The sequence below is a fragment of the Elaeis guineensis genome, chromosome 9, assembly GCF_000442705.2.
Source record: "Elaeis guineensis isolate ETL-2024a chromosome 9, EG11, whole genome shotgun sequence".
NCBI lineage: Eukaryota > Viridiplantae > Streptophyta > Magnoliopsida > Arecales > Arecaceae > Elaeis > Elaeis guineensis.
Window position 1 is genome coordinate 9,912,558 of NC_026001.2, and position 11,252 is coordinate 9,923,809.

General features: G+C 36.3%; 1 protein-coding gene across 2 annotated transcripts; it reads right to left on the reverse strand.

Moving 5' to 3' along the window:
- Positions 1 to 1,256: 1,256 nt before the first annotated feature.
- On the reverse strand, positions 1,257 to 10,799 carry LOC105051715 (uncharacterized). Of its 2 annotated transcripts, XM_073243370.1 has the most exons (4): positions 10,543 to 10,799; positions 10,247 to 10,324; positions 2,848 to 2,912; positions 1,257 to 2,693 (listed from the first exon to the last, which is right to left on the reverse strand). In XM_073243370.1, the coding sequence occupies exons 1-4, from the start codon at positions 10,756 to 10,758 to the stop codon at positions 2,651 to 2,653; spliced, it is 402 nt and encodes a 133-aa protein (XP_073099471.1). In that variant the 5' UTR covers positions 10,759 to 10,799; the 3' UTR covers positions 1,257 to 2,650. The 2 variants fall into 2 exon arrangements, with proteins under 2 accessions (XP_073099471.1, XP_019708422.1); XM_019852863.3 differs by lacking the exons at positions 1,257 to 2,693; positions 2,848 to 2,912 and adding an exon at positions 8,176 to 8,516 and having other exon boundaries at positions 10,543 to 10,798.
- Between the last annotated feature and the right edge of the window lie 453 nt (positions 10,800 to 11,252).

Here is an 11,252-nt window from a genome sequence, read left to right on the forward strand (position 1 = left end):
GCTGTGAACTGCGAAATAAACAAAATAAAAGCGGCTTGAATCTAAAAAAGCAGAAACAATTGGGCCATTTCTGCAATTTCCTCAAGCAAAAGGTAAAACTGTAACGGAACTTGCATATCATGAGGGAGAATATTTATTAAAAAAGTAAACTTCCAGCCATCAACTGATCAAAAAACCTAGAAAAATAAAAAGATCCTTAAGAAGACCTATTTGGATAAGTTTTATGTCATCTAATGTGTGTCTAACATTACCCTAGAAAAGTTCCTTTACAGTAAAAACATTATGCTTCTATTAGAAAAGCACACAACATTTGTAATAGCCTACTGTGAAGTGCTTCATGACTCAGCCAAGGGCCAAAAGTAACTTTAGGAGTTAATGATAGTGGCTTAATGAAACAATAAAGAATATGACCAATGATCCTAGTGGAAGTTGATTTTTACTCACAAAGCTATGATGACCCCCCCCAACAACAACCCAACCCAAAGTTAAAAAAAAAAAAAAAAGGAGGGGAAGGGTGAGGGGGGTGCCGGGGTTGGGGGGTGGTGTTGGAAGGGGAATTAAAGTATGAGCAGAAGAAATTGGACAACAATTAAACAGAGACAATAGATTATGAGGCAGCTTCAGATAACTTTAATATGAACATGATTTCTATTGTTTGGACCTAAAACCACAGTGCATCTGAATGCTGTTGGACGTAATTATAGAATGGCTTCACTGGGTTAGGGGCATGGTTCTAAAGTATGAACAAAGGGTGTTTGATATATTTTTCTTAAATAATATTTTCAAATAAAATTACCATCATTTAACAATGTTTAAACTCTTGATACAGCTTAGAGAATACGTATTCCAACATTAGATGCAACTTCTCATCTCCTAGCTAATGTTTCCCTTGGTAACAAATTTGCATCATTCTTTGAAGGGATTTCTCGTAATAGACACATGCATAAAACAACATTACAAGACTTAAAACTGAAATTAGATTATACCTCATAGAAGTTACATCGGATCTCTTTTAATGCAGTCAAGCAGGCCCATCTTGCCAGTCATGCATGCAACCTTCCAAAAGAATCAAGTGAATCTATTCAAACCATGAAATTCCATATTGGGCCGAACCACCCGATACACCTTGTACCGAACTGGACCGACCGATACCGCATGGGGTGGGGTGGGGGGGTGCTAGCCTTTATGCCCCTTTACATGTTGAAGAGGCAAAGAAGCATTGAATGCTTCTCTGTCTCTTCATTTGTTTGCTTGTAAACAAAAAAAAAAAAAGGAAGGGAAACGCCACAAATTGCTCAAATTTTTCATGATTTCATCGAAAAATCAAGAAATTTCAACCAGATTCAATATAATCTAAGTTTTCCTTTCTCGTTTATTCCTTTTTTTTTTCAATTTTGGGCCACAAATCGGCAATAAGTAGAAAATAAGGAGGAAATCATGCTTTATAGGAATAGCATTCAGGACTATAATACCATTTGGTTAGTGAGATAGGTTGATGTTCCTCCTGATTATATGAACGATCCAAATATCTACTAGAGTCATCAACATTCGATGAGAAACTAGATTAATAAATCTTGAGGTTATTGTACTTAATATTTTAAATATATTTAATGCATTATTTTATATTTTTTTATTTTATTTCAAAATGATAAAAATATTATATAATATAAATAAACATTAATTTAGATCTAAAATCATTCAAAAAATTTAAAAAAAAGATTGAATTGAAAAAAATTAAAAAAATTGAAAAAAAAAAGGTTTCTAGAATCAATAGCGAGACCGGTATCGGTTGCATACTGTATCGACTCTGGGTATGCCATTGCATGCCGGTTCCATACCGACATGCTTTTTTTTATTTTTTTCAACTTTTTTTTCAATCCAATCGATATTTTTATTTTTGAATAATTTTAGATCCAAATTGACATTTATTTATGTTATATAATGTTTCTATCATTCCGAAATAAAATAAAATAATTTTTAAAAAATATATTAAATATATTTAAAGTATAAAATATAATATACTAACCTCAAGATCTACTGATCTAGTTTCTCATTGAGTGTTGATGACACTTATAGATATTTGGATTGTTCACATAATCAAGAGAAACATCAACCCATCCCTCTAACCAAGCGGCATTATAGTCCTGAATGCTTATCCCATAAGGCATGATTTTCTCCTATTTTTTTATTTATTGCCGATTTTCAATCAAACAAATGCAAAAAAAAAAGAGAGAGAAGAAAACTTAAATTATCTTGAATCTGGTTGAAATCTCTTGATTTTTTGATGAAATCATGAAAAATTTAAGCAATTTGCAGTGTTTCCCTATTTTTTCTATTTAAAAGTAAAGAAATGAAGAGATAGAGAAGCATTCAATGCTTCTCTGCCTCTTCAACATATAAAGAGGCATAAAGGCTAAACCCCCCCCCCGACACACACACATCCCACAAACGACCCCATGAAGTACCAGTCAGTTCGCTTGCAAATCGATCCAAATCGATCTGAATCCATGGCAAACCACGTGGTTCGATGCAGTATGGGTTGGATTTCGCCCATGTGTCGATTTATATGCCTGAAGCGGATCGATTCTGCACAAGTCTAGTTTGGTACGGGGTGTACTGGGTGGTTCGGCCCGGTACAGAATTTTATAGTTTAAACCATGATGTGTTCTGGCATCTTTTTTGAGATTTTGTTCCTATAGCATCAAATTATAATAATAATTAAAAAACAAATACACAGATGGATATCTAAACATCATAAAGTTATAATGAAGTAGCCACAACGTATATTGATTATGCCGCCACACTACAAGAGAAGGCATATCGCAAGTAGAAAATGACTGGACGTACCAGAAATGGAGGCATTGTTCTCCAAGTCTTTTTTGTCCTAATATGACTCGCCTGTGGTATATAAACTGAGGAATTTGCATATTGTGATGTGGATTAAAAGAAAACCACTGATCAGATCAGATGATAAGTTACTAAAACACAAGTTAATCACATTCAACAATTTCCATTTCACAAAATGTGGCAACGAAACTACAACGACGTAAATGTGAACCTATTATACAAATTTTCTCTTAGTGGATCTTCATAACATCATTTTTGGGGTATCATCATTTTCTAATTGTTTTCTTTCACAACATTTTTATAATTTACCCTTTTGACAGCAACTTCCAAATAAAAGATTGTTGATTGCATGAACAATATCAACAAATAGATGAAGTCTGAAGAACATAAATAAATACATAAAGCTTCTGCAGGCTTGTCAATGCAACTCAATAAAAGTTGTCTTTGATAGGAGGAAAAAACATAGAAATAGAAATCCAACTCCAGGAAGAAAGAAGAAAATGGCATCTTGGGATCATGACCGATGCCTATAAATATCTTTCATTCAGTAACAATCAGATCTTTGGGAAGAATTGAATGAAAACATGTGGCCATCTGCATACAGCCTTGCTGATGCAAGTCAAAATAAGCAGCTAATAGTGACAGAAGGAAAATTTGGACTTCTTTTAATTCCAACCTCAAAAGTTATCATTTTCCCTCTTTGTCTATAATCTCTCCAAGTCTGGGGGAATTTTGGAGGGCACCTTCTTGGTCATATGGGCTTAGTCTCCAATCAATAAGGTAGATCTCTCTGCCTGCCAATTAGCCATCTTAGTTTTATGCCAAGCTCTTCTTTTGCCAAGGTTTGCCTTGGCAAGGAATTCAGCAGTAATTTCTAGAGAATTGGCATCAGGTTGACAACGACTCGCAAGATTATTCACTCTATTGAACCTTCTTAACTCTGAGTTGTGCTTCTAGCCAACCCAATATGTGATGGAAAAGACTTAGGCAATGAAGATGATGGATACCAGGAAACAAGAAAGCAAACAAATCCATAGTTCTGGAAGGAAAAAGAAAAGGACATCCTGGGAAGTGCCTTCAAGTAGCGTCGGTTTTGTGTCAATGAGATAAGTTGAGAAGATCAAAAAATATAAGATCTATTTGTAATAGATAGGAGGAAACCCCTCCCCCTAAAACCTCTAAATTACAGTGAAGTAAAGAATGAAAAAAAATAAAAGAGAAAGAGGAATTGCTCCCACAACAAAGCTCCAGCTTTAAATAAAAAAAGTCCAAATAAACTTCATAACCCCACATCATCACCCCCCCCCCCCCGGTTCTCTATCAAGAGAACACCATAAAATGTCCATCTCACTATATTACATATTTCTCAAATATTTGAATATATCTCAGAGATATGCTGCAATAGCAGAAATAAAAATCTTTTTTTGCAGTACGGTTGTTTCATTCTTTATTGAAGAAATTTTTCAAATGTTTATCCAGCATTATCCTAATCATTCTTTTCTATCGCATTGCAACTGATAATAAAAGAAAGAAAACCAAGAGCAGTGCATGGAATTTAATTTTTTGCTAGCTACAAGCATATTCATCACAAATCTTCCTTCACACAAATCTCTATCTCCCAGTCTGCACTGACTAATCAAGTTTACAATCCTTAGGCAATCATCATTGGAGATCTGCAATGTCTTTCTATGAGCAATCATATTCTAACATTGATTCTCAACCTGAAATAAATGAGCTTTGATAATCAAAATTCCATTTCCACAACATAAATAGTTCTCAAAAAAAAAAAAAATTGATGAGAAGCTCATAAAGCATGGAATGATACCAAAACAATGCAGAATGGCCTGCCATTATCAAAGTTCCTCTAACAGCAGCACAGGACCTGGGTTCATGCTCCATTACTCCACCTCTATAAAAGACCCTGAAAATGAGCATCCAGAAAAGTACTGAATATGATAGAACTGTATAACAGTGATGGAGGAACTTGAGATGGACATACACGTGTAACATTAGACCTTCAGTTATAGCTTTCATAGTAATATGACCAACATATGTCATGTTGGCCAAAGCCTCTCCTCTAAAACTCGTCGTTTTAAGGGTATGTTTGGTTGGGGGAAATTGGACTTTGGAATGCGAATAGAAATGAGTTGGCTGGGGAGAGTCCCATTCCAATTCTAATTCTAAAGGAGAAAGGAAATGCCCCAATCCCTCACAATCCAAACACTACTCTCTCCTAGTATTCAAATCCCATTCCGATTCCAATTCCAATTCCGGTCACAAACCAAATACATCAAGGGATATCGCCACTCCAGTTCCCATTCCAATCAATTCTGATTCTGATTCTGGTTGCGAACCAAATGCACCCTAAGTGTCTGTAGGTCATGTGCAGACAACTTTGATGTTCTTCGTGCTGTTACGACAATAAGTCCATGCCATTAATAATAAGAAATATCAACTGACTTAAACACAATTCATGCATTTTACCAATTTTGAATCAAGTTTGTGTCCTCAAAAGCTTATCCTTTCTATGAATTTATCTAAAGACTTGATGATTTTTTGACAAATTCGAAACTCCTGGTACCTGAATCATTTGTCCAGAGAGCGATTATCCTCCATTAGCTTGATGTGAGCCTTCCTATCCCAAGCTTTCCACCATCTACTGTTTGCCAACAATTCCAAAAGTAAAATGACCTTGAAAGGCAGTCAGAAACCATCGCTCAAACAGCTCTTGAAGATGATTTAGAATTCACCACTCGGCGAATCAACATGATCAGCCACGCTTTTCTTTCATTTCTTGAAACTAGAAATGGGGTCACAACAAAAACCCTATATGCGTAAAAGAATCAAGATTGGAGAACAAACAAAAGCACCAATTTTTGAATCTTTGAAAGGATCGAATACATTCTTTCCATGCATTAATCAAGAGGAAGAGGCTCAAGATTCGCGCAAGGGTATCGTTGGGTGCAATCGTAGAACAAGGGTCTAGGTGTTGGAATTGGTTCCCCGGATGCCGTGGCCGTTGTCGGGAGACCTGGATGAGCTTGAGGCTGCCACCCTTGACGACGACGGAGATGGCGGTGGCCCCAATGTCGAGGCTGTTCTCCACCAGCACCTTGACCGCCGACGCCTGCTGCTGGATCACCTCCGCCACCGCTAACCGTTTCACCACCGCCTCGTTCGGCGCGGCGAAGAGGGCCGCGGAGCTTGCATGCTTTTCACGTGAGTAGATAGCGGGGGGGGGGGGGGGTACTTCGACCTAGATGAAGTCGGCAAATTCTACCGACTTTATCTGTTGAAAATACATAATTTTTCTTTTCTTAGCTTGATTGAACCTGAGTGTCCCCACTATCAGCTTGAGATCAGTTTGAAGCCTAAAACTTGAGATCAAGCTCAGGTCATTTTTTATTTGATTGTTTAATTCTTTATGTGGTTAAACTTGTGCTTGTTTTGGTTAGTTTGGTAAGCTTCTATCAAGCCAAAAATAGTTTGGGCTTATATTAAGATTAGTCTAAGCTTGGTTGAACCTTGCTTAAGTTTGAGCCCAAGTTAAAGCTTGGTTTGAGATTGAATTAAAGTTCAGCATAGCTCAAGGTTGGCTTTAATAGTAATTAAAGGTGGATGGTATATAGTACATAAAGAGAGAATGACAAGATTCAATAATGGTGAGAGGTGAGAAAGAGCGGAGGGTGGTGGGGGAGGAGCACCGGAAGTGAGTAGAAAAGTATGGGATTATGGAACACAAAATTAGATCTCAAAGCGAAGAGAGGTTAGAAGCTGTAGAATATAGATGTATGCCAATAATTTTTAATATTTAGCATCAAGCTATTGAATTGATCATCAACAGTTGATCACATACATATGAGAGCAGAATTTCAAGCATCACCAAACCAAACACAAAATTGTTACTCTAAGCACCACAAAAGTAACAGTTTTATGGTTTTAAATATTTGATTAAACAAGTAAAATTAATGGTTTTATGGATTTAAATCTTTGATCAACCCACTGAAAATAAGATTGTTAAATAAATTTAAATACAATTACCATCTTTTCTTTTTGAAAAAAGTGATTGTAATATAGAGCCAAAAAGTAAACTACATAATATTGTTTTGACCTTTGCGAGGTGGAACTTTTTCTTAAAGTTATATGTAAACATTGATGCCCTTGATGAGAAGCACTAATACCAAGAAAATCCTTGGCCATGTCAAATAATATACAATTGTAAATTTTGAGGATTTGATTTCAATTGATTTTCTTGGTTGCTTGGATAGCAAATATAAGAATGACAATTATTGTGGAAATAACTTGCCGATCGAAATAACCCCTCTTCTTGGAGTGTGCTCAGAGTGACTTGACAAAATCACGTCGGATGCAGGCCTAGGACCTCAATCCCATGCCTATGTCAAATCGCCAATTCCATTATCTATACGGATGAAGTCTGCAACTGACATCCATGACTAATAATCTTGGCTTGAAGTTTAGTCGACAGATTTTTCTCTCCAACGAACTGCTAGAATGTAGTCCAATGGTTTAAAGAATCAGATCTAATAATCTATAGATTCTGACTAACAAACGACTCCACATCTTTATAAAAGAGGTGCGAAGGTGACCCTTGGATAAGAAACAAAAAATAGGGAAGGGAGAACCTCTTGGAGAAAAAATGGTCTCTCTCTCTCCACCCTTTTCTTTTCCTCTATTATTCTTGAGTTCTGACTAACTTAAACATAGTGTCCCCCATTAGAAACCCTCGATGAGGATAGACTATCCTTGCAGATTCCGTCTGGTATCTTGGATCCTGGATACATCCAGCTCCAACCACGTCGGCTCCAATCGGAGTCTTGTAGCAACAACAATCTTGATATAAGGAGATATAAATATAATAGCATATTATTTTGATTATAATCATATAAAAAAAGAAAGAGCAGAGTATGCATTCTTCTAAACTCATTATCATACCTCTAAGTTTCCAATAAAAAATTTTGCAACATGACTGTTGATGATGAGAGCCTCATACCAAAATATAAACTTCCTTACTGATATAAATAGTAATATCAAATCCAAAATTCAAAAACTAACCAAAGGAACATTCCTTGGACGTCTATTAAATAATTATGAAATGGCAAAAATTATGTATAAGCCATATAGCTAGAATAATTAAAATTTCTTAATATATGACAAAAGGTGCCTGCTTGTGAATTATGCATTACAACTTTATTGGAGACCTAGTTTGAGATCCTTTGGGGAGTTTGGAGTATTTGAAGGAAGGTTAATTTCACTGTATAGATATCATTATCTAAAGATCTCTTCTGCCAAAAAAAAGGGACAGAAGCATGGCCACAAAGGATGGAATGCTACATTTATATGATGGAAAGACCAATGGTACAATCTTATTGACCACCTTTGAACAGAATACATCCTTTCAAATTACTTTTGCCTTACAATTTCTATGAACTGTACATGGCATAGTTGAGATGCTGATTTGGTTGTCATTCCCTTATTGGTCTCATTATCTGCAACCATTCAAGCAATGTCTATGAAGAAAGGAATCAATAAGGGTGATGGACCACAGGTATTCCTCCTTCAAAACCCATCCATTCGTCCCATTCATCCCATTCATCATTAAGTGCTTGTTCAGTGGAGTGACTTTCTCCTTCAAACTGGGCCATTATATTCTGTTAACAATAAATAAGAAAAAGGTGCAAGAAAAAATAATAAAATTAGTAACTATCAATTACATCATTAATTATAAACATAAACTTGATTTTTTTTTCTTTTTTTGGGTTATGTTGAATTTGTAAAACATATCATTACCTAAGTGATCATGTACTTGTTGAGATAATTTAAAAAGAAACAGGTGGTTCCATTTTATTTATGTATACGTTTACTAGTCAAGAAGCTTTATCAAATTCTTAAAAAACTTTTTGGTGGCCTATTTCTCATTTCATGGAATCTTCTCCTTCTGAGATCAGTTAAAACTAAAAGTAAACTTGAAAGAGTTTTCTCCAACTTTCTTTTCATTTAATCCACTCATCTAACATAGTAATAATTGGAAGCTAGATACTAAATATTTGGTGAACTTGTATCATTTATTCAAAGAACCCATATTCTTCCATTGTCCTCTTAACTAGTTTTGTAGATTTTTTCCCCCTTGATAACCAAGTTCTTCTCAAGTTTGGAATTGAAGTAGAATTGTCCGGTTTCCAATCACCTGCTATTCATGTATTGTAAAACAACAAATACATTTGTAGTGAGCCCTGATGAATCACTAGCCACTGCGTGATACACATTAAGACAAGTGATTTAAAAACAGATCTCTCCAATAGAACTCTGAATTAGAGGATATCGAAATATTTTCCAAGTGAAAAGTTTGTTCAATTCATAGGCAAAGCTAAAACAACTAAAGTGTTTGTTCAATTCAATAGTTAAACATTTTTCTCACTTTTAGGTAATGACCTTTTGTCCTTTTTTCCTTTGTTTTTAAAGAGAGAACTTCTGAGCGGCCGAGTGGAGTTTGGAGAATCATGTTCATCTCATGCTTTCTAAATTCTCAACGACTCCCTCAAAGGTATTCATGTAGTAGAGATCATTAAGCAATGGTCATATAAGAAAAGGAGCTCTGCAAAGTGCTTATCAAAAATCTTAACTTTAGTACAGGATTTTGTCATTACAGACCTTTTATCCAATGGGGAAAAGTAAAAATATTATTATGCAATATACATGATAGTCATTCAAGGCACAATATTTCATATTTTAATCCCGTTTGCAATATATAAAAGATTCTGAGATTTATATAATGCTCCATATATCTAAGTAAGTTATTAGTGCACCGTTGCATATACCACATTGTTAGACATAAATTTTCAAAATCCATCATACATTAACAGTAAATATAAAAAAATATTAAAAAATTCTACTAAATTTCCATTCTATGAAAACTTAAAAAACTTAAACACCGTACCAGTCCACAATATGGCAGTCCGATATTGGTGCGATGCACAGCGATTACCTCTGATACTAATCCACCGGTGATCGTCGGTGAGTGTTGTGAGCAAGGAATAGAGTGGTGCTAGAAAACTTCTTCAAAAATTAAATCATGTCAAATTTTATAACGTCCAAGTATTTATTGTCTCAAGTATTTTTGTAGCCCACTAGTATTGTCTTTTTTTTTTTTTTTTTTTTTTTTTTTGGTAAACACTAGTATTGTCCTTTTAAGGACAAGTTTATAAGCTATAACCTGAAACCATCGTTTAGAAAGAAATGACTCAAACATATCGGTTTTACAAACAGGTCCAAGGCTACAACGTTGGTTGCACTGCACGTACAAGTTAACAAACACTTAACATCCAATCATTGTCCGTTGAATGCGTCATGAATGGGTTAGGTGTATCCATTTGTTTATTACCTCGTATGCAGATTTGATCTCCTTAAAGGCTTCCTCCTCTTGGACCCCCTTCTCCCCTCTCATCACATCCGGGTGGTACTGCAAATATTATCATTTATAACCCAAATAATAATTAAAAAAAAACTTTTTCAGGCACATGAGTAGGCGAGAGATTTTCGATATGTTAAACTCGCAGCAAAGCCTTGATAAAACGTACTCAAAAAATCGAACAAATTTCCACCGTTTGATCCATTTAGGCAACTCTTTAAGTCCTGAACAATCCTATTGGACTAAAAGTTATCCGCGAGTAATTATACCTTCAAGGCCAGGCGTTTGTAGGCGCGCTTGACGTCGGACTTGGACGCGGACGGCGTCAGCCCCAGGGTGGCGAACTCCCCGGAGAACGGCAGCGATCTCGCCGGAAATCTCACGCATCGCCGGCTCTCCGGCGACCTCGAGAAGAGGCCGCCGCCTCCGCCGCCGCCGGCCGATCCGTTCCCAATTCCCCTCGACGGCGTGGCTGCCTTCTTCATCGCGTCGTCTCCGTTAAATGGGCTTCTCTTTTCGCTTAACGGAGAGTATTTAGTACTTAAATGGTTGGGACTTAGGAGAAAGCCTTAGAAATTTGCTAAAATACGAGAAATGCCACTGTGATATCCATGATAAGTTTCATTTGGGGCCGTTGGATCCGTTATCGGCGGCTGGATTGAAGTTGATGGCGACTTTGCGACCGTTTGGTTTTAAAGGGTTTTCCATTCCTGTTTCTTTTCTTGCAAGGACCATTTGGGCTTGTCTTTCATGGATAATGACGGATTTACCCTCCCCCCCGACTGCCTGGCCCAACTCTTGCCACCTACCACAAAGGTACTCATGTGATCAGGACGTGGTAAATCTATCAACCTAGGTATTTGGAGCCACAATCTTATTGCTTAATTCCAAGGTGGATGTCCTATGAACTTTGAGATTCAAACAATTGGGGAATTTCTTTCTTAATCTTGTAAGAACGGCTGAAGATAGATGGTGTAGG

Bases quoted from the DNA above. Each gene is read 5' to 3' on its own strand.
- LOC105051715 (XM_019852863.3), bottom strand. From the start codon at position 10,758: ATGAAGAAGGCAGCCACGCCGTCGAGGGGAATTGGGAACGGATCGGCC. The intron at 10,325-10,542 runs GTATAATTACTC...TAATATTTGCAG, and splicing joins ACAAACGCCTGGCCTTGAAG to TACCACCCGGATGTGATGAG. The intron at 8,517-10,246 runs GTAATAAACAAA...TATTGTTAACAG, and splicing joins AGATCAAATCTGCATACGAG to AATATAATGGCCCAGTTTGA.